Here is a 23,184-nt window from a genome sequence, read left to right as displayed (position 1 = left end):
TGAAGCTGTTAGTGGTGGCAGAAGGGGCTGTTGAGGACGTCTACTACGTTCAGGGAAACTTTAGGGCCTCTAGATATCTGCAGTGAGCGATGAAAAGAAATTGTGAAGCAAAAAAGCTCTTCCTCAGGCCGGAAGCGCCGTAGGACTCCGGAATCACGTGGTACACAGGTGCCAAAGTCCCAAGTTAAAGAAATAAAGACGTGGGCTTCCTTATCCTGCACCTTTAAAATTGGACTTAGGGAAGTTGGGCTCTGTCTTACAGATTATTTTTCGATCTGTTTCAGGTCGCCGTTCCCCGCTGTTAACGTGATCGCCGTATTCTCCGCAGTAGCTATAATGGGTTTCTGCCTGGTTAGCCCACTTCCGCCCGTGTCCAAGATGGCGCTCGAGCGTTCCTGACCTTTACGGGGTTGGGCGGTGATTGCAGTCTGAGCTAGTAGAGGGTGGAGCGGTTAGTGAACGGCAAATGCAGGAGCTGCTGCGCGGGAGTCAGCCATGGACTGGAAAGAAATTCTTCGCCGGCGGTTAGCGTCGCCCAGCACAGGTACCTACAGTGAATTTGGGAGGGGCTGCTCTCAGAGTTAGGTCGGCCTTAAACTCCAGGAGGTGGGTGGGAGATCCGGGAGGAGCAGCCACTGGGAGCCGCACTTTATGCTTCTATAAAAGCTCTCTTGACAAAGGCAGATGGGACGTGATTTAGGGGAACTGAGAGGTTTGACCCACACTTCCCGGGGAAAGGTTTGCGGGAATGAAGAACTATCTTAGCACTCACTTACGTGGCCTTGGCTAAGGCTTTTGAGGGATAATTGGACCCCGGTTCCAACTGCTCTTCGATCCTACTGCAACCTATTACCCACTGATTGATCTTATGTCTTTTTATTAACACACTTTTCACTTCCCTCCTTATGCATTTTAGATTTTATAATCAATTTTTCCTTATTCTTTTCCCCCTCCTTCACACTTGCTTGTTAACCAGCCTGGCTAAAGCTCTTATTCCACATGAACCCTCGGGGCAGCCGAAAGTGGCTGGAGAAAAACGGAACCGTGGTAAATTGTCTCCCTTTGAATTCATGTCCACTAACCTAAAGTAAGTGTCTCGGTTATTCATTTGCACATATTCCGCGTTTCCCTCCGTATTCATTTTCCTACACTCTAAGGCAGTTCTCATCTTTCAAACCTCTAGTTTTCCAGTATGTGCTATCTACTTATCTTTAGTTGATGAGCTTGTGTATATATTTGAGAAAGTCAGTGCAAAGAAAAAACCTCACCTGTTCCCACTTACCATTTCTATCAGCCCTTTCCCCACCATAGATCCCCGTATACTTTGTCTTTACTGTTCAAAATGAACTGTCCATACTCGTATTTGAGACAATTCCTCCACTCCAACAGCAGATTGTGTTCTCTTTCTTTTATTCACTGACTTCACTCTGTTCTTATTTTCTCTTTCATATATCATCAAGTTTTCCTTCTCCACTGGATCATTTCCATCGGCTTTGACAAACATGCTGTAATATACTCCCATGTAAGAAATATCATTTCCGGGGCCCCTGGGTGGCTCAGTGGGTTAAAGCCTCTGCCTTCCGCTCAGGTACCCATCCCAGAGTCCTGGGATCAAGCCCTGCATCAGGCTCTCTGCTCAGCAGGGAGCCAGCTTTCCCTCCCATTAGGCTCTCTGCTCAGCAGGGAGCCAGCTTTCCCTCTGCCCCACCCCTGCCTACTTGTGATCTCTGTCAAATAAATAAATAAAATCTTTTTTTTTTTTTAAAGATTTTATTTATTTATTTGACAGAGAGAGATCACAAGTAGTCAGAGAGGCAGGCAGAGAGAGAGGAGGAAGCAGGCTCCCTGCTGAGCAGAGAGCCCGATGCGGGGCTCGATCCCAGGACCCTGAGATCATGACCCGAGCTGAAGGCAGCGGCTTAATCCACTGAGCCACCCAGGCGCCCCAATAAAATCTTTTAAAAAAGAAAGAAAGTCCCTTGTACTTGTACTTTGTCCTCTCCTTTTTTTTTTTGGCTGTCAAGAAGTATTTTTATTGAAGTAAATTTGCTTTATTTTTTAAAAAAATTTTATTTAAATTCAGTTGCTTAACATATAATGTATTATTGGTTTCAGAGGCACAAGTTTGTGATTCATCAGTCTTATATAATACCCAGTGTTCATTACATCCCACGCCCTCCTTAGTATATATACCCAGTTACCCCATCCCTCCATCCTCCCTTCCCTCTAGTAACCCTGTTTGTTTCCTATGATTAAAAGTCTCTTATGTTTTTTCTCCCTCTCTGGTTTCATCTTGTTTCCTTTTTCCTCTCTTCCCCTATGATCCTCTGTTTTGTTTCTTTTCTTTTTTTTTTTTTTTTTAAAGATTTTATTTATTTATTTGACAGAGAGAGAGATCATAAGTAGGCAGAGAAGCAGGTGGGGGGGGGGAGCAGGTTCCCCGCCAAGCGGAGATCCTGATGCGGGCCTCGATCCCAGGACCCTGAGATCATGACCTGAGCCGAAGGCAGAGGCTTTAACCCACTGAGCCACCCAGGCGCCCCTCCTCTGTTTTGTTTCTTAAATTCTGCATATGAGTGAGATATAATTGTCTTTCTCTGATGATCTATTTTGCTCAGCATAATACCCTCTAATTCCATCCACATCATTGCAAATGACAAGATTTCATTTTTTGATGGCTGTGTAATATTCCATGATATATATACCATATGTTCTTTATCCATTCATCTTGTCAGTGGACATCTGAGCTCTTTCCATAGTTTAGTTATTGTGGACATTGCTGCTACAAACACTGGGATGCATGTGTCCCTTAAGATCACTACATTTGTATCTTTGGGGTAAATACCCACTCCATTGCATCCGTGTTATGTACCAAGTGCTGTTCTAGGCTATAGCAGTAAACAAAACGGACAAAAGTCTTTGTCCTTGCGGTACTTATGCTTTAGTGTTGAGAGAGATGATAAATAATAAGCAAATCATTTTGGTTGTACAATTTGTATTTAAGGCTGTTTTCTTCATTGGTGTGCCAGATCCCATTTTTGCTGCTCAGAGTTGTATTCCTGTAGTTGTCCCCTCTCCCCTGCATCAGTTTTTCTTTCTCAGTCATTCCTGTCACTGTATGAACATGGTGGTATTTCTCTCACCCTAAAGAAACTTCTTGTCTTAACTTCTACCTCTACCTATGCCTCACTTCCCTGCTCCCCTTACAGTGATGCTTGTTAGAACAAGTGTTGATTAAATCTGTGCTGTAATTACTGCTTGTCAAGATCATCAGTGATCTCCATTGTTGTTCGTGGTCAGTTTTTAGTCCTCACTTTACTTGGCCTGCCGACATTCCCTGCCAGGATATGGTAGCTGGCTCTCCCCCTAACCATACTTTCCTCTCTTGGTTTCTGGGAATCATACTCCCTCAGTTTTCTTCCCACCCCACCAGTCATGCCTTGTCAGTCTTTGTTTTCTCTGTCAGCAACTCAGCATTGGAGTGCCCAAAAGCTAAGGAAGTCCTTGGTCAGCTTCTGTTCTCTTAGCTACACTCACCGTCATGGTGAAATTAGCCATTCTTATGGCTTTAAATAATGTATATTTCCTGTTGTCATCTAAATTTATATCTCCACCTAACAAATGCCAGATTCATATATTTCATTGCCTACTTGACTCTAGGTGACTCTAATAGGTATCTTAATCCTAAACTTGTCCAAAACTGAACTCCTGGTCTCCTTTCTAACTTGCTTACCTGTTACTTTCCCAATCTGCTCAGGTCCAAAACCTTTGGAGATCTCTTCAACTGTTCTTTTTGTCTGATACCCGCATGCAGTTGTCTGCAAATCCTGAGACTAAGAAAATATATCCAGAATATTTCCTCCTAACTACCTCTATTGCAGCCACCACAATCCACGGCCATCACCATCTGTCACCTGGACATTAGCCTCCTAATTGCTGCTGTTGGCTCTCTCCCTCACCAGTATAAAAGCCAGTGTCTTTCTAATGACCCAGTGGCCTTGACTCTCAATATCTGCCTTCCCTCATCTACTCTTTCCTCTGGCTCACTCTGCTGCAGCCACACTGGCTGCCTCCTTCTTTCCTGGATACACCAGGCACACTCCTGTCTTCAGGCCTTGGCGCTGGCTGTGTCCTTGCCTGGTATGCACTTCTCCCTGTTTATCTGCATAGACTGCTTCCTTGCCTTCTTCAAATTTTTTGCTCAGTTTCATCTCAGTGAGGCTTTCCCTGAGACTGTGTTGAAAGCCATATGTAGGTGTGGACACATGTGTACATGTCCACTCATACTTACACTTGCTTGTCCCTAGACTAGTTGAATGAAAAAGAATAAGTGAAGTCATGAAAATGACTCCAGGGATTTGGGCTGGGGTGACTAGATGAATACCATTAACTTGGATGGAAATACGGAATTAGAAGAAGAACAGTAAGTTGAGGGGTGGGAAAATTATTTTAGATATGTTGGAGGTGAGGATGAAAATATTTTGTTTTGAATGTATGATTTTAAAGTTCAAGAACAATGTCTGGGTTAGTGACATACATTTGGGACTCAGAAGCCAAACTACTAAGTTGAAATGAGGAAAAAAGATTAACAAAAAAGAAATGGCCAAAAAATAAGAATAAGCAGTTAAGGTTAAAAATTAACTTGGCACACGTGGCAGAAATGAAGGGGAACAGCTCTGGCACATTGGAAAGAAGTGAGACCAGGAGAAGGAAAATAAACTACTGAGAAAATAGGTCACAGATCTGAAGATTTCAGTGAGGCTGACGTGTAGGTATCATGACAGATTTTGAATAACCAGAGAGAAAATACACAAGAGTATATTTAAGTTTAGTATATTTAGGAGCAGATAAGATCTGTGGTCTTGCCATGGAACCGAGTGACAGAGGCCCCTCTTAAGAGCTGAGGGGTCACAGTTACTCATAAACATTTATCCTTCCTTGATGATTGCAGGACCTTGAGCTGAAAAACTGTGTGTGCCAGTTGCTGTGGTCAATACACAGTGCAGGGGACGGAGTGAAGGAGACAGCTGTAGGCCAGTAGCAGGCCGGCTGGGGGCTAAGAGCAGCCTGAGATGGAAGAGGTTTCCTTTATGTAGAGGAGCAGTGATTGCAAGGACGAAACTTCATGAGGTCAAAGGTTGCATCTGTTTTCTCACCATGCTAGCCCTAGTATCTAGTACTGTTCTGTACACAGTAGGTGCTCAAGAAGTACTTTCGATGGAATGAATCATGAACATGCCAGAAGTCTGGAAGAAAGTGACTTGAGGAAGACACACGTGTAGTGACAAAAAGAAGTAGAGGGAGCAACTAAGATGTGGTTGAAGATGCAGGGGAGGCTCTTCTGATTTTTGGTGCTTCAAGAAAATGAATGTAGATGTTCAGTGTATAAGCACAATTTTGAATGTCTTTTTTGCACTGTAATTACACCATAGTGAAAACAAATACTGATTTTAAGGGGTGCCTGGGTAGCGCAGTTGGTTTGAGCACCCAGCTCCTGATTTTGGTTGAGGTCATGATCTCAGGGTGGTGAGATTGAGCCCCATGTTGGATTCCGCACTGGGTGTGGAGCCTGCTTAAGATTATCACTCTCTTTCTCTCTCTCCCTCTCCTCTTCCCCCTCTTCTCTCTCTCTAAAAAAATAAGTAGGTAAAAATACTGATTTTGAAAGTGCTTTTCCCCCTTCAATCTGTTTTGTTACCAGAAAAAAAAAGTGAACAAGAATTAAAAGACGAAGAAATGGATTTGTTTACCAAATACTACTCAGAATGGAAAGGGGATAGAAAAAGCACAAATGAATTCTATAAGACCATTCCCCGGTTTTATTACAGGGTAAGTGGTGTCTAAGCAAATGTCTCACGGAGTTTATAAATGAAATGTTAGCTTTTAAAATGGGATCAGAATCTTTTTATATAAATAAAGAGGTTATATTTTAAATTTTATATATTCTTTCATTGTATTTGATCTTATCATTGTTTTGAAATTGATAAAATCTCAAGTTTTTTCTTTGAAATCTCAAGTTTTGATATAAATTGGTATAAGAACATAAAGTTGTTACTTGGCCCCCTTTTTCTGAGTTACAGGCTGTTCTTTCCTATTTTTTCTTATGGATATTAGCAGTAGATATTCTGATGGATCATGTGTCTAGGTTTACTTGGCTGATTACCATTTTTAACTTTATCTTTTATCCATGTTCTTAAGGTGTAATACATTTTGCTCAAGGTTAAACTGAAAAATAGATTAAAATGGAAAACTTGAAGAGTTGTACTTATGTTTGCTTGTGCCAAAACCATAAAGAACTCCTTGAAAGAGAGTATAGAAGACAGAAAGACCTTAAGAAAGCTACTTACAGCTGAAATTGAAGGCCACTGAAAAGAATAAGACCTATTTATTATTATGTAAGATGTGACCGCTATAGAAAAGTTAACTGTGAAATTTTAGCTGCATGTCTCTTAATTTGCTACCTTCTAAACTCAATTATAGCATTATTTACAAAGATAGTAAATGTTGTTTTGCTTATATTTAGGAGCAATGTATTAATATAAGTGAATTATCTAGATAGTTGTAACATTTCTTCAAGTACAAGCTTTTTCCAAGTGAACCATTTTTATTGGAAACCTTTCTGTAATACTATTTCCCAGTCTTTTGAGAGTTATATGACTATGGGTGCCTGGCTGCCCTAGGGTCAGTAGAGCATATGATGCTTGATCTTGGGATATGAGTTCAAGCCCAATGTTGGGTATAGAGATTATTTAAAAATAAAATCTTAAAAAAAATTATGACTAATCCACATTTGTCATGGAAAAGAAAAAAAATAGCTGATATTTTCCCATAACATTGCACAGAGATGTAAATAAATATTTCTACATGAATCCTTCTCCATACTTCTGTGTACACATGTGTTTAATAACAGTGAGATCATATCATATATACTTCTCCCACTTTATGCATATCACACTTTCTTAAACAGAGTCCACTAGACAATTGAAAATTTTTTATAGTTGGGGGAGCAGGAAGGGAATTGATGTTTATTGAGTGCCAATGTACTTCAGAGCACTTTATATTCATGATCTCATTTAATCAGGATTATGAAATAGTATCTTACCCAGAAACAACCCTTAGATGTTGACATGACCCCATTTCTGAACCAAGGACTCAACTTTCCTGTACTGGAAGTACTAGTACCAACCTTTTGATCTCCTCTGTGGTTCCTGAGGAATTCCTTTTACCCCATTTCTGTCTCTTCTCTCTGTGACCGCTTCCAGATCCCACATGGTCTCCTGTCTGCAGATGTGGATTTGTGGAATGTTCTTCTGTTTCTTCTTCTCTCTCTGTCTTCCCACTGCTTTGGAGAAACCACCTGCCGTCTTTAGTTACCACTTCTCTCCTTGGCTGATTAGCTGGTTGACTAGCCAGTGGAGCACAATCACAGTCTCAGCCCCAGCCTTACCTTCCCTTCCCCCCCCCCCCAGCCTTACCTGCTAATGCTTCCTCTTTTTCCATTCCTTTGGATGGGAGGGATGACATCTTAGTTCTTGGAAATGAAAGAACAAATTTGACTATGGTTGCTTAGCTAGGTTTAACGGGGCAGAGTTACAGACAACAAAGAAATCCTCGAAGCAAATTGTTTGAGGTTGAGCTGGAATTAGTCATTTTAAAGCCCTGTTTATGGAAATCACCCCAGTGAGCAGACTGTCTGCCTGGGAGGTGAATATAACAGACCCGGGCTTGACCATCTCCAAGAAGTAAGATCATTCAAGCTCAAAAGGCATACTTTGCTAAGACCGTGTATCTTCAGTTAGTTCTAATTTAATTCTTTGTCAGTCTAAAGTTAGAGTGGAAAGAGTGCTCTAAGAATATAAAATCAAACTTGGGCTAGACCATTAGCTTTTTCTAGGCAGGGATCTGGCCTTGCTGATCGTTGAATTCTCTGTGGATCTCTTTTTGTTAAATGAACTTTCTGAATGAATGATAACTTCAAGTTAAGCAAAATTGAGATACAAAACATAATTTGAGGCAATGCAATATGTAGTTATTTTATGAGGCCCAATATATTTTACATAATCCAATAATAGTCTAGAATTGAAGTGTAGAAATTAACTCTAGTGTATTTTTAGCTGCCAGCTGAAGATGAAGTCTTACTACAAAAATTAAGAGAGGAATCCAGAGCTGTCTTTCTGCAGAGGAAAAGCAGAGAACTGTTAGATAATGAAGAATTACAGGTAAGAAAAGGATTAAAGGTTGCTTTGGACCTTAGCCATTTTTTTATTTGTACTAAAGTCATACAGGATCTCAGGGTGTCTTAATGGAGCCACAGCTGCCGAGTGGGTGAACACACAGGCCCTGGAGCAGTGAGTCCTACCAAAATCAACTGCAGAGCTTCCCTGGGCACCACCTCCCCAAGATCTTGTTTTGTTTTGTTTTGTTTTGTTTTAAGTCCCTACATGATTCTAATGTGAGGCCAATGTTGAGAAACACTACTATAGGGTCAGACTTTGGAGGTTGACATCCTAGCCAGGCTCTGTGACCTTGGGCAATGGACTTAACATTTCTGTGCTTCAGTTGTCATCTGCAACGTAGGGATAACAGTGTCTATCTGCATTACACAGTTATATGGATTAAAGAGGTACTGTAGGGTGGGGGGGGTGGGGTAACTGGGTGATAGGCATTAAGGAGGGTACATGTGATGAGCACTGGGTGTTATATGCAACTAATGAATCGTTGAACACAACATCAGAAACTAATGATGTACTATATGTTGGCTAATTGAACACAATAATTTTAAAAAGCTTAAATAAAAAATAAAAAAAAATAGAGGTTCCATATATGAAAACTTTAAACTTGGGCATTCAGTAAATGCCAGCTATTTGTATTATTTTATACAAGGATAATGGGGAATGAGATCCATCTTACTATTAAATCTCTGCTATCAGACTATCATTTTAATGGAAATAACACATTTAACTGATGTTAAATTTTGTTTTATTAACTATAACATGTTCATTTCTGGAATTCTCCTAAGAACTTATGGTTTTTGCTGGATAAGCACCAGACACCGCCTATGATTGGAGAGGAAGCAATGATTAATTATGAAAATTTTCTAAAGGTTGGTGACAAAGCTGGACCAAAGTGCAAGTAAGTTTCATTAAGTATAATTAACAAAGGAGTATGTTATGTTAAGCATTTTAAGTGCTGGAAATAAATGTCAATGAAAATATAAGTCAATTGTGTGACAATTTGAGTCCTTTCAGTTATTAATGAAATTTAAAAATTATTTAGTCAAGCAAATTACATTGGTATGAAGTTACTAAAAGAAACAAATAGAAGGAAAAAGTGAAACAAGATGGGATCGGGAGGGAGCAAACCATAAGAGACTCTTAATCTCAAAAAACAAACTGAGGGTTGCTGGGGACTGGGAGTAGGGATAGGGAGAGGGTGGCTGGGTTATGGACATCGGGGAGGGTATGTGCTATGGTGAGTGCTGTGAAATGTGTAAGCCTGATGATTCACAAAACTGCACCCCTGGGGCAAATAATACATTATATGTTAATAAAAATAATTTTAAAAAATAATAGTTTATATTATAGTATATTTATATACTATACAACTATATATATATAGTACATTTATATACAAGAGTATAGGTTTTCATTCTTTTTTGGGTTGTTTTAGCCTTTCATTCTTTTTTTTAAATTTTTTTTATTTTTTAAATTTTTTTAAATTTATTATTTGACAGACAGAGATCACAAGTAGGCAGAGAGGCAGGCAGAGAGAGAGGAGGAAGCAGGCTCCCTGCTGAGCAGAGAGCCCAATGCGGGGCTCAATCCCAGGACCCGGGGATCATGACCCGAGCCGAAGGCAGAGGCTTTAACCCACTGAGCCACCCAGGCGCCCCTAGCCTTTCATTCTTAAAACGATAAAATTCAAAGATGTCTGACAGTATTTCAAGTTTTGAACTGTGGTTCTCACTTTGATTTTTTTCATTTTGATTTTTAATTGTTTGAATTCATGCAATTTGCTAATTCAATATGTTTGCTCTGTTGGGAGATAATTTTAATCTTTATTTCCTTTCCTTAGGCAGTTTTTCACAGCAAAAGTCTTCGCTAAACTCCTTCATACAGACTCTTATGGAAGAATTTCTATCATGCAGTTCTTCAATTATGTCATGAGAAAAGGTGATTTCATTTTCATTGTGTTTAAACTCTTATCTGGGAATCAAGGAGGTTTTGGTACATGCTTTTACAATATTCTATGTGAAACAACTCTCTTAGTAAGTTTGAATAAATAGCAGAATTTCTTTCTTTCTTTTTTTTCTTTTGTAAAAGAGAGAACAGAACATGCATGAGTCAGGGTTGGAGGGTAGGTATTGGGACAGAGGGAGACACAGAATCCCAAGCAGGCTCCATGCCCTGCAGGGAGCCCAGCACACAGCTGGATATCAGGACCCTGAGACCTTGACCGGAGCCAGAATCAAGAATGAGATGCTTAACTGAGCCACCCACACACCCCTGAAGAGCAGAATTTCTTACCTTTTGATGCAGATTTATCTTTTATTTTTCTGATTCTCTCCTGGAGGAACTTACTAGAGCCAATATTTTCTACCATAAATTTGGGTTCATTATTATAAATAACACAAAACAAAAGCATGTATCCTAAAGATACTAGCTGAGAATTATATATAAAAAGCTGAACCAAGAGGGGCACCTGGGTGGCTCAGTGGGTTAAGCCTCTGTCTTCGGCTTAGGTCGTGATCTCGGGGTCCTGGGATCAAGCCCCACATCGGGCTCTCTGCTCAGCAGGGAGCCTGCTTCCCCCCCTCTCTCTGCCTGCCTCTCTGCCTACTTGTGATATCTGTCAAATAAATAAATAAAATCTTTTAAAAATAAAATAAAATAAAAAATAAAAGCTGAACCCAGAGTCTTCATGTATGGTGATTTAAATGATTTTAATTTACAGGTAGTTCTGTTTTACCAATATACAGTTGACCCTTGAAGAACACAGGGTTTGGGGCACTAACCTCTCATGTAGTCGAAAATCTGAGTGTAAGTTCTGGCTCCCCAAAAACTGTTTTTGGGGAGAGCCTGTTTTTGGCTGGAAACCTTACCAATAACATAAACAGTTGATTAACATGTTTTATATCTTACATGTGTTATATACTGTATTCTTACAAAAAAGTAAGATAGAGAAAAGAAACATTACGAAAATCACGAGGTAAGGCGTCTGGCTGGCTCAGTCAGTGGAGCATTCAACTCTTGATCTCGGGGCTGTGAGTTTGAGCCCCATGTAGAGTGTAGAAGTTACTTTAAAAAAAAAAAAAAAGAATATTTTGAAGGGCATCAACTTTATTGTCGCTTTAGGCAGGGTAGAATTGCTGATACCTGCCATTAATTCTATGGTATATTTTGATACAAACAAGTTTAGGGTTACTGGATAAGTAATATATGCGTGTGAAGAAGTATGTAAAGTTTTTAGTTTGTCCCTCTAATCTAGTTGTTTATCTCCTTTTATCCATATGTATGCTAAAGGACAGATCTTAAAATTACATTTTATCTTTATTGTTAGTTTGGCTTCATCAGACAAGAATAGGACTCAGTTTATATGATGTTGCTGGACAAGGATACCTTCGGGAATCTGTAAGTATTAACCTACTTTAATAACCTCTAGAGACACCAGAATGTTAACAGTAGTTATCACTGAGTGTTGGGATCACAGGTGATTTTGTTTTTCTTTCTCTGATTTTGTTTTCACAAATAAGGTGTTACTAAAAATCTTTTAAAATGAATATTGACCCCCCCAAAAGTATTTTTTGACCACAAAAATCTTTTCTAGATTCTTTTTCTCCATCTTTTGAAAATAGCTTTTCAAAGGAGAAAATTAAAAGAATGTAGTGGGGTTTTTTGTTTTTGTTTTTTAAAGATTTTATTTATTTATTTGACAGAGAGACATCACAAGTAGGCAGAGAGGGGGAAGCAGGCTCCCCGCTGAGCAGAGAACCCAACATGGGGCTTGATCCCAGGACCCTAGGATCATGACCTGAGATGAAGGCAGAGGCCCAACCCACTGAGTCACCCAGGCGCCCCAAGAATGTAGTGTTTTAACAGGATTAAAAATCATTGAAGAAAGAGGAAAACTTCATTATTCATGAGTGTTACAAATGTTAGCACCAGGAATTTTTCAGGCTTACAAAGAACAGAAAGTTTGATAATGCTTTTAATAAGGGACTATATGATAGGCAATGATTTCCCAAACTCTCAATTTGCGGTGCCCTTAGTATCTCAGTAATTTCTGCAAAGTGCTTTTAGGTCAAAAGAAATACCTAACAGTTTCATTTATTCTGAAATGAAAGTTCTGAACAATTTATGAAAGTATTTATTAAGCTTATTATATTAGCCATTTGAAAAAAAAATACATCTAAGTTGAAAGTAATATTTTTGCTTCATTCTTAAATTACAAATACTAATGGAAATTGTGCCCGTGGGACACACTGTATGGCCAGTCAAGCCTGGCAATTAAGATTGGACAGTTGTCCTTCACTTCGCGTTCCACACTAACTTCTATGTGGTACTTGCATTATCACAACCATCAAGAACCTTCGCAAAGATTTATGTCATCAAAAAAGCATGTATCCCCATCAGTGTTGATAATGTGCACTATCTTGAGCTCATAGCTCTAGCTCATAGCCACATCTGTTTTGCACTCTTTGGTGAAGTCATTGTTTCCCTGAAATTTTTTTAATATCCTGCTGCACCCCTGTGAGTTTACTGAAGCATTCCTGGGGCACAGTTTGGGAACTGTTGGTTTAGCCTTCACATTGCTGGTGGGAGTATAAAATAGAGGGGGGAGGTGGAGTTTTCTCCTCCTTGCTTGTGCTCTCTCTTGCTATCTCCATCTCTCTCAAATAAAATCTTTTTAACATTTTTAAAATTAAATATTTATTTGAGAGAGAGAGCATGCATGAGAAAGCACAAGTAGGGGGAGGGGCAGAGGGAGAAGCAGGTACCCCGCTGAGCAGGGGGGCCAATGCAGAGCTCTATCCCAGGACCCTGAGATCAGGCCCAAAAGCCACCCAGGCACCCCCTTTTTGTTCCTTTTGATTTTGGAATTATACCAAATATATTGCTTATTCAAAAATGTTAAAATTGAAACAAAAAGCAAAATAATATAGGTTTTACCACTAACATAGTTATGATTTTATTTTATCACTAATATACAATTAATGCTGAATAATTTTTAGGACTGAAATTCAGCATTCCAGCGTCTAACAAAGAAACAAGATCAGACAGTTAACTCTTTAACGTTTTGGTTTGTTTTCTTTCAGGATTTAGAAAACTATATATTGGAACTTATCCCTACTTTGCCACAATTAGATGGGCTGGAAAAGTCTTTTTACTCCTTCTATGTCTGTACAGCAGTTAGGAAATTCTTCTTCTTTTTAGACCCTCTAAGAACAGGTAAAAGAAAATCTTAGATGTTATAAGGATATTATTCTAAATCTCAATAACTAAAGTCTTGAAAATGTCATTCATTTTTCTACTATGTCAATGCCTTTAATATATAAAGATCTTTTATGATTTATTTGCACCATCTAGAACCAACTTCGTGACAGTGGGCATGTTATCTAACTTCTTAGTTTCTTCATCTCCAAAGTGATGTATGAACTGGATAAACATTGACTCCTTCTGGTTCTAAGAAACCAGTTATTCTGAAATGATTTGCTATCCCTGTTATGTAATATACTGGAGAGTTGTTCTTGATGAAAGATATGAAGCTTTAAAATATCAATTGTGTAATTACTCTTCTAAAATAATGCCTTTATATTGAGTTCCTCTTTTTTAAAAAATGAAACTGTGTTTGTTCTTTAAAGGGAAGATAAAAATTCAAGATATTTTAGCATGCAGCTTCCTAGATGATTTATTGGAGGTAAATATGTTTTTTAAATACCTAATTATATCACTTGACAGTTACTATCTTCTAATTATATCTCTGTGTTTATTTAGTTAAGGGATGAAGAACTGTCCAAGGAGAGTCAAGAAACTAATTGGTTTTCTGCACCTTCTGCCTTAAGGGTATATGGTATGGTTCTTGTCATAATGCTAAAATTTGAATGATCCATTCCTCAGTTAATTAGCATTCAAAGGACAGTTTTATACATAGGCTTATTTACCTTAGGATGAAAGTATTCTATTTACCTTAAGAGCTACTATTGTAGGTTACTAAAATTTATTTGTCATTTTCTTACTCTTTAATAGAACATACAGAATGTAATTTGATCCTTTCTTGTTGACTCAGGAGCATCATTATGAACATGTTATTATCTTGCATTGTGATAAAATGCCACTGCTGTCAGCGTCCACAGCGGCAAGTGTTCTAGGGACTGTTTGCTTTTTCCTTTAATTTCATTAGTATGCTCCATTATTCTCTTGGGTGGTCTTCGGATTCCTTTTGGCATCCTTGATCTCTGCTTTCAAGAGCCAGCATGTCAGTGTTTTTTATTCACCCCTGTCTCTAATTTTGAAACCTAGGAAAGTTCTAAATTTGCAAACTGAAAACAGATAATGATGGAAATAGCCCAAAGGCCATGGCTTTATGCAGAGCTTAGGGACTGTGGTGATAGAGAGTGCAGGGCACTACCCTAATATAGTTTGGAAATCAAAGTATTAACCAATAAAAAGAACTTCTGGTGTTTATTCTTTTGTCCTCAGTTAGATTTTTATTTTGGTCATAAATGTCTTTTTATCATTTTTCTTCCCAAGGCCAGTATTTGAATCTTGATAAGGATCACAATGGTATGCTCAGTAAAGAAGAACTCTCCCGCTATGGAACAGCAACCATGACCAATGTCTTCTTAGATCGCGTTTTCCAGGAGTGTCTCACTTATGATGGAGAAATGGTAGTAGTTTAAACTTTATAAGTTTTAAAAATTTAGGCTCCCACAGTTTTCACAAACCCTTCCCTTGATGTTATACAGCATTATTTTTATATTAGTATCTTTAAAAGTCTGAACTAGGGGCGCCTGGGTGGCTCAGTGGGTTAAGCCGCTGCCTTCGGCTCAGGTCATGATCTCAGGATCCTGGGATCGAGTCCCGCATCAGGCTCTCTGCTCAGCGGAGAGCCTGCTTCCCCTCCTCTCTCTCTGCCTGCCTCTCTTGTGATTTCTCTCTGTCAAATAAATAAAATCTTAAAAAAAAAAAAAAAAAGTCTGAACTAATCAAATTGTGAATTTTGGAGCCTTTAATCTTGGGTAAATTTCCTTAAAAACATTATGGACTCAGGACAAATATAAAATTTTAATAATTTTTTCATTTCATTATCAGTGTATCTCTCTTTTTAATGTTTCAAGTTCTATTTAAATTCCAGTTAGTTAACATGTAGTGTAATATTAAGAATTTAGTGATTCATCACTTACTACAACACCCAATCCTCATCCCAACAAGTGCCCTCCTTAATACCCATCACCCTTTTAGCCCATCTCCCCTGTCCACCTCCCCTAAGGAGTATGGATTAGTGAAGGAAAAAAAAAAATCTGAAAAATTGGCAAATCCTGTTGACTCTTTTCATGTAGATGTAGGTAGTTCATTAAATTTCCAGATCAGATAGTGTACCACAGATGCCATGATTTAAATCTAAGAATCAGGTTGTATTACTTTCTATAAGTGGCTATATTAGTAGCTACTGATTAACATGCCCTGTCCTCTTACCACAACAATGCACAATACTTAAGGAAATGCTACCTAGCATTTTTTTTTTTTAAGATTTTATTTATTTATTTGACAGACAGAGATCACAAGTAGGCAGAGAGAGAGAGAGGAGGAAGCAGGCTCCCTGCTGAGCAGAGAGCCCGATGTGGGGTCCAATCCCAGGACCCTGGGATCATTACCTGAGCCAAAGGCAGAGGCTTTAACCCACTGAGCTACCCAGGTACCCTTCTGCCTAGCATTTTAAAATCACCATCCTTGCTATTAAAAACATGTGTTAAGGATGTGATAAATTACCAAACCAATGACACTTAAGAAATGGTCATATTGTCAGAAGAGAATTGGTGTTTTATGTTTTATCACTTAGCTTGAATAGCAGTCTTCTAAACACGATTTTTAGCTAGCAGTATAGGAAAGGGGGGAAAAAGGGGGGAACTCTGCTTTGTGACTCCTACAGCTGTCTACAGTCGACAATGAGGAACTAATGACTTCTGGTGAATACAGTCAGAGGCTACAACTATGGATGGAGTTAGACCATGATGAGGCTGCATCTCTTTAGCTCTTTATACTGCAATTCACACAAAAAGGAATTCTTAATCTTAGCCTAAAAGGAACTACGAGAATATAAAATTTTTTCTAAGTGTAATATCCAAAGTGTTCTTTTCACTGTGCAAAAAAAGTAATGAGTATCCCTTTTTTGCAGAGAAAGCTTTCCATTTTCTTCATGTCTTTCTGGCTTTCATTTGTGCTTTTTTGCCTTTTGGATGAGAACAGTTTCAGTTCACTGTATAATATTGGGTATTTTTAAGATGGCTTATTATTACTCTTATCTGTTTTTAAAATGTTTAAATATTTCAAAATAACTATTTAAATATACTATTCAAATATATTGTTCTATTCATTCTAGATAAACTGGTTCCTTTTTTTTTTTTTTACAAACTTACCACACTGAAAGGAAGATACTAATTTAGTGGCATTGTATAATAGCTTAGTCATTGTCCTATCTACTTCAAAGGCATAATAAAATGAAATTACTTCTTAAGACAGCAACTCTCTCATGAGAAAATGAGCTATATTGGGGCACCTGGGTGGCTCAGTGGGTTAAAGCCTCTGCCTTCCACTCAGGTCATGATCCCAGGGTCCTGGGATCAAGCCCCACATCAGGCTCTCTGCTCAACAGGGAACCTGCTTCCCCCTCTCTCTGCCTGCCTTTCCATCTACTTGTGATCTCTATCAAATAAATAAAATCTTTAAAAAAAAGAAAATGAACTATATCCCCAAAACTTCCTACACAGATTAACAGCTTTGTAGAATTTCTAGAAACCAATAGTAAGTATACAAATGGGTATCTCATTTCATATTTTTTTTAAAATTGCCATTTTTATGAGAGACTCTTGACTGAGATTCTTGACTCTGGGAAACAAACAGTTGTGGAAGGGGAGGTAGGTGGGGGGATGGGGTAATGGGGTGATGGGCAGTATGATGTGAAGAGCACTGAGTGTTATATGCAACTAATGATGTACTATAAATTGGCTAATTGAGAGACACCTGGGCAGCCGAGTCAATTAAGTATCTGCCTTCAGCTCAGGTCATGATCACATCCAGAGCCTGCCTCGTCCTCTGCCCCTCCCCCTGCTCATGATCTCTCTCTCTCTCACTCTGTTTCTCAAATAAATAAAATCTTTAAAAAATATGTTGGCTAATTGAATTTAAATTTAAAAAATTGCCATCTTTGATTGTAAAATAGCTTTAAATCATTAGATATTCAGTTGAAAAGTTAATTCCAAACAAGACTTTTAATGAATGTCATCTTCTTTTCTATAGGACTATAAGACCTACCTGGACTTTGTTCTTGCGTTAGAAAATCGAAAAGAACCGGCAGCTCTGCAGTATATTTTCAAATTACTTGATATTGAGAACAAAGGATATCTGAATGTCTTTTCACTTAATTACTTTTTTAGGGTAAGTCTCATTTTTGTAAATGAGTCATTGTTCCTTAAGATAATATTATACTTATATATACAATATTAAATTGATTTAAATTATCTAGGCAGTAACAATTTTATCTAATTTGTGATATTTAAGTATAACAAAAAGGTTTACTAACAGATTTTATTATTAATATTTTTTAAGTAGCTCCATGCCTGGCATGGAGCCCAACATGGGGCTTAAACTCCTCACCCTGAGACTAAACCCTGAGCTGAAATCAAGAGTTGAACACTTAATTAACTGACTGAGCCACCCAGACATCCCAATTTACTATTAGATTTTAAAAGAAAATAAGTCTTTTAGTTTTGTTTTTTCTATTTTTAAAAAATATAAGTAGACTAAAGCAAAGCTGATTTGATTAGTTGTAGAATATTAAAATGTATAAATATGTGTCAGGGCCTATACTGGCCATTGGAGATACAGACATACATGAGAAATTTTGTGCTTTGGTGATCAGAAACTAGTGTGTAAAATCCCTAAGAAGCTTCAGTTAAACAGTTCAGAAAAGGTAGAAGTTTTGCAGACTTTGGTAGTAGTAGATTCTTTTGAATGCTGTGCTGTAAAAAATAATTATTAATAATTTTAAAATTATTGTATGCTGCATTTCAGCATGAAAACAGATTTGCTGAAGTGCTTATTTTGTGCCTTAGGTGGTCTCAGAGAATAACATGATGAGTTCTGAGAAGGGAAATTTGAATGTATCTTATCTGATGAGCGTTCAGATGCACAGGGTGTAAAAATAGGAATGTCTTCCCTTTTAAGACAAATCGTTCCTAAATTTGAATGGTGACTTTTCTATTTGGTGGAATAGTTTTGTACAGTAATATTTCACTGTTACCTTATTTAGATAGCTAGTTTTTAGATGACTGATTTTTGGTTAAAAAATGGTTAAAATAGGGTTAAGAACAGTAGGAAGAAATGGCTTTTTTTAAACAATAAAAATGACATTTTCACATCTTTGTCACAAAACATTTTTCCCCAGAGGCTTTTCCTTTTCCATTTAAGTATCTGGGATACTTCAAAAAATAACTTTTGGTTCTAAGTTTCATAGTATGTAAAATGCATAGTTTTATGTTAAATCCCCTAAAACTTCCGTAATGATTTCCTAGGCAGTAATGACTACCAATATTAGGATAAACTACAATTGCAGTATTAGGACACATTTTTAAAAAATTGAATCCATGGCTAATCTGAGAGTATAACACCAACTCATCCTATCAATGCCCCACTTCAGGCAGACCTATTAAATGAAAATTCAGTTTTAGAAAAACTGAATATTTTTAGAAATTAAACACTCAACCCTTTTTCTTCTTTTTTTTTAAGATTTTATTTATTTGTCAGAGAGAGAGAGAGCAAGAGAGGGAACACAAGCAGGCGGGGTGGGAAGGGAGAAGCAGGCTTCCCACAGACCAGGGAGCCTGATGGGGGTCTTGATCCCAGGACTCTGGGATCATCACCTGAGCCACCTAGGTGCCCCTCAACACTTTTTCATAAAGAGTTCTTTACAGTATCTTCTCTTAGAATATTAAAATTTTTGTTTTTAAAATATTTTATACACACATTTATTTTATCAAAGTATTTAGACTTGGTTATATGGATTAAAGTAAATACTTACTGGTGCTGCGTCCTGTAGTTCTAAGCTGTTCATAGAGTCTTTATCAATACCCCACTGATAAAGGTCGGCCTAGATGGTGCACTCTAGACCCTGTTTCCAGGTCTGCGGCTCTAGTGGCTGTGAGTATACTCAGACTCTCACCTGCTGCAAAGAGATAACCTGTGCACATGCTGGTATCGGGGGCACCACATACAGAGTAGGCACCTGCAACATATTTATTCAATTCTTTACCAAGAATTTTAAGCTTCATATTTTCTAGTGAATGTCTCTCACCTAAAATACTTACTAGTTCACCTGGATCACAGTAGTTTCTTCCGTTAATAGTTTTTTTTTTGTTCTGTTTTGTTTGGTGTTTTTTTGTTAAGGGTTTGTTATAAAAGAGTTTGAGGGAGGCTTACCTCCTTTTTTTTTTTTTCCCTGTCAAGTATAAAGCATAATACAGGGTGGGAGGCAGAGGTGGCAGATTGGGTGTCTTAAAGAATGGTGAAGGTATGCATAGCGTTCCTGGAAAATGCAGGGATCAGGCATAACAGAATAATTGCTAGGCCATGTAAAGGCCCATGGGAGGTTGGAAACCATTCCTATATGGTAGTAATAACCTGTGGCCTTGTATACTTTTTTCTGGAATTCTCAATAGCAAGATAGAGATCTACAAAGGTTGATGGTTACACTGATCATTGTTTAAGTTTTGCTGACTGGATGTGAAGCAAGTTCAAGGAAGTTGAGAACATTGGCAAGAGTAGTTGAAATGATAAAGCTCGTGGTCTGATTGGAAAGGATGTAGGACCAGAACGGGCCATGGGACAGGAAGGGGGCTATGGTATATTTTTTATTTACAGACTTATTCCTACCCATACAGGCCATACAGGAACTCATGAAAATCCATGGACAAGATCCTGTTTCATTTCAAGATGTCAAGGTTACCTTCTCTTTTCTTTAAGTAAACTCTGTACCCAGTGGGGGCTTTTGAACTCTCATGACCCTGAGATCAGGAGCCACATATTCTACCGACTGAGCCAGCCAGGTGCCCCTTATGTGTTCTTTTAATATACAGGATACCAGTTGGGACGCCTGCATGGCTCAGTCATTTAGGAGTCTGACTCTTGGTTTTGGCTCAGGTCATGATCTCAGGGTCCTGGGATGGAGCTCACATCTGGCTTTGTGGGGAGTCTGTTTCCCCTCCCTCTCTCCCTTTGCCCCTCCCCCTGCTCGTGCACACACATGCTCTAAGATAAATCTTTTAAAAAATAATATAATACCAGATAATCATCTATATTAAGTGAAATTTTGTATGAAAGAAACTTACGAATATGAAGTACTGAACTGAACCAAGTATTTGCTGTTATTTATTCTGAACCAATATTTAAATCATTAGAAACTGAGACCACACTTGGACTAATGATTTGCATAGTTTATGATGTTCGCATTGTCAGACTGTATTTTCATTGGAAGCATTCATTTTGATTGAAAAGAGAATCAAATAGAGCCTGCATCCTTTGGCAGCCTATTCCAGTGTAAAATGAATTTTTAATCTCGGTAACTACAGTTGACCCTTGAACAACACAGGAGTTAGGAGTAATGCCCCTCTCCCATGCAACTGAAAATCCATGTAGAACTTTTGACTCCCCCCAAAACTTAACTATTCATAGCCTACTGTTGACTGGAAGCTTCACATAAACAATAACATAGTCAGCTAACACATATTTTGTATATGTTTAACACACTATATTCTTAAAAATGGAGCTAGAGAAAAAATGTAACTGAGAATCATCAGAAAAGAAAATGCATTTACAATATACTGTATTTATCCCAAATATCTACCTCTGACTGGACCCATGCATTTCTGATCTGTGTTGTTCAAAGGTCAAATGTATTTAGGTTTGGGCTTACTTGCTTTTGTATTATTAAGGAGCTATCAATCCTACAATATGAAAACTACCACTATTTGAAACACAGGCTAAGTGCTTCGGCAGCACATATACTGAAACACAGGCTAATGCTTCATTTTCGTAGTCAGACTTTCACCAGCTGTAAAAAACCTACAGTACCTAATATAGATTCAGGTTCAGGTTAAGTAGTATAATAAAATAACCCATCTGATTTTACTTAAGTATAAGATAAAGGGCTATTTTAGTTTAATATAAATGAGACAAATCTGAAGCTATTCAACAAACAGCCTAAGAACTAGTAATTTTAAATTGCCACTAACCTAGAAAAAGAGATTTCATAAACATACAAGAGCTTATACATTTCATTTACCTGAATTGTTTTAATCTTTTTTTTTTACGATTTTGTTTAATTAGAGGGAGATTGAGAGAACGAGTGGGAGGAGGGGCAGAGGGAGAAGCAGACTCTTTGTGGAGTAGGGGGCCCCACGTGGGGCTTGATCATGGGATCATGAACTGAGCTGAAGGCAGACACTTAACCGACTGAGCCATCCAGGCACAATAACTTAAAGAGTTATTTTATTTGTTTATTTAGAGAGGGCATGCGCACGTAAGCAGGGGAGGTAGAGGGACAAGCAGACGCTGCACTGAGTGGAGCTTGAGCTCACAACCCTGAGATCATGACCTGAGCCGAAATGGAGTCCAGTGCCCAATCGATTGAGCCACCCAGGCAGCCTGAATTGTTCTAATCTTTTTAAAATGTAATTTGCCTCCTTAAATGCCACTAGATCTTCTGAGTAATTTTACTACAAAAAGATCAGAAAACATGTACCTAATTCCTTATAAATACTCATACAGTATACCTCATAATATAGAAGTATTTTCATCTATTCCAGTAAATTTTAGCACAACTTCATTGTCATTCTGGATGACTAATTCTTTAATATGACTAATTCTTCAAAACTGAACCTCCCCCACCCACCACCCATCTTAAATCCAGAGTATAAAAGGTTGACCTCTATATTGGAAATGAAGTTTGTCATTATCTTGACTTTGGAAGCATTTATGTTTTTAGTTGGAGCTGAGTTTGTACTTAAAGCAAGACCATACATCACCACCAATTAAAAGACAGTAGAAAAGTTTAGGATACTTAACATGTATTCAAAGAATGCTGCATTAGTTTTGCCACTAATTAGCTATGTCATTTGGATTAGATTAAACTCTGAGCCTCAGTTTCTTTCTCTTAAGATGAGGGTGAGTGGGGCACCTGGGTGGCTCAGTCAGTTAGGCATTTGCCTTTAGCTCAGGTCATGATCCCAGGGTCCATGGATGGAGTCTTGAGTCAGGCTCCCTGCTCCACAGGGAGTCTCCTTCTCCTTCTCCCTCTGTCTGCTGCTCCCCCTGCTTGTGCTCTACAGCCCCCTCCGTAAAATAAATAAAATCTTTTTTAAAAAAAGGGCGGGGGTAGAAGGAAAGGGGGATGGATAGCTATTATATACCTAAGGAATCTTTCAGTAAAATTCTGTGATTGTACATAGAGAAAAGGAGATTGCCTGTTTGTGAACTGGAAAGGAAAAAAAACTAGAACAAAAAATTTTACATAAGCTCAAGTGCCAGCCTTGTATTTCACATCAAGGTATAATAGAAATTTAGTGGATCACATACAGATTTCATTGTGTTTTTCTCTCTCTCATAGGATGAAATCTTTGACATGGTTAAACCAAAGGATCCTTTGAAAATCTCTCTTCAGGATTTAATCAACAGTAATCAAGGAGACACAGTCACCACCATTCTAATAGACCTGAATGGCTTCTGGACTTATGAGAACAGAGAAGCTCTTGTTGCAAATGACAATGAAAACTCTGCAGACCTTGACGATACATGATCTCTCAAAGACGAGACTGTGTTCATTAAGATAAGCTTGAATGCTGCACACAAAACCTTTCAAGCACAATCCTTAAAAACGGCCTAAATAAAACACTTTATATACCTATAGAACACA

At 38.2% G+C, this 23,184-nt stretch overlaps 1 protein-coding gene across 4 annotated transcripts; it reads left to right on the top strand.

Annotated features, from left to right (window-relative positions):
- The first annotated feature begins 35 nt into the window (after positions 1-35).
- PPP2R3C (protein phosphatase 2 regulatory subunit B''gamma) lies at positions 36-23,184 on the top strand. 4 transcript variants are annotated; one of them, XM_046009617.1, is made up of 15 exons: positions 36-168; positions 285-544; positions 977-1,087; positions 5,702-5,829; positions 8,115-8,219; positions 9,020-9,132; positions 10,075-10,172; positions 11,560-11,630; positions 13,316-13,448; positions 13,862-13,917; positions 13,995-14,070; positions 14,751-14,887; positions 17,517-17,654; positions 20,156-20,215; positions 22,879-23,184. In XM_046009617.1, exons 4-15 carry the CDS (start codon positions 5,737-5,739, stop codon positions 23,065-23,067), a joined length of 1,269 nt encoding a protein of 422 aa, XP_045865573.1. In that variant the 5' UTR covers positions 36-168; positions 285-544; positions 977-1,087; positions 5,702-5,736; the 3' UTR covers positions 23,068-23,184. The 4 variants fall into 4 exon arrangements, with proteins under 4 accessions (XP_045865573.1, XP_045865574.1, XP_045865571.1 ...); XM_046009618.1 differs by having other exon boundaries at positions 977-1,091; XM_046009615.1 differs by lacking the exon at positions 977-1,087.

Source organism: Meles meles, chromosome 6 (genome assembly GCF_922984935.1).
Source record: "Meles meles chromosome 6, mMelMel3.1 paternal haplotype, whole genome shotgun sequence".
Classification (NCBI taxonomy): Eukaryota; Metazoa; Chordata; class Mammalia; order Carnivora; family Mustelidae; genus Meles; species Meles meles.
The sequence above is the reverse complement of the archived record's forward strand: the minus strand, read 5'-3'. Positions and strand labels throughout refer to the sequence as shown.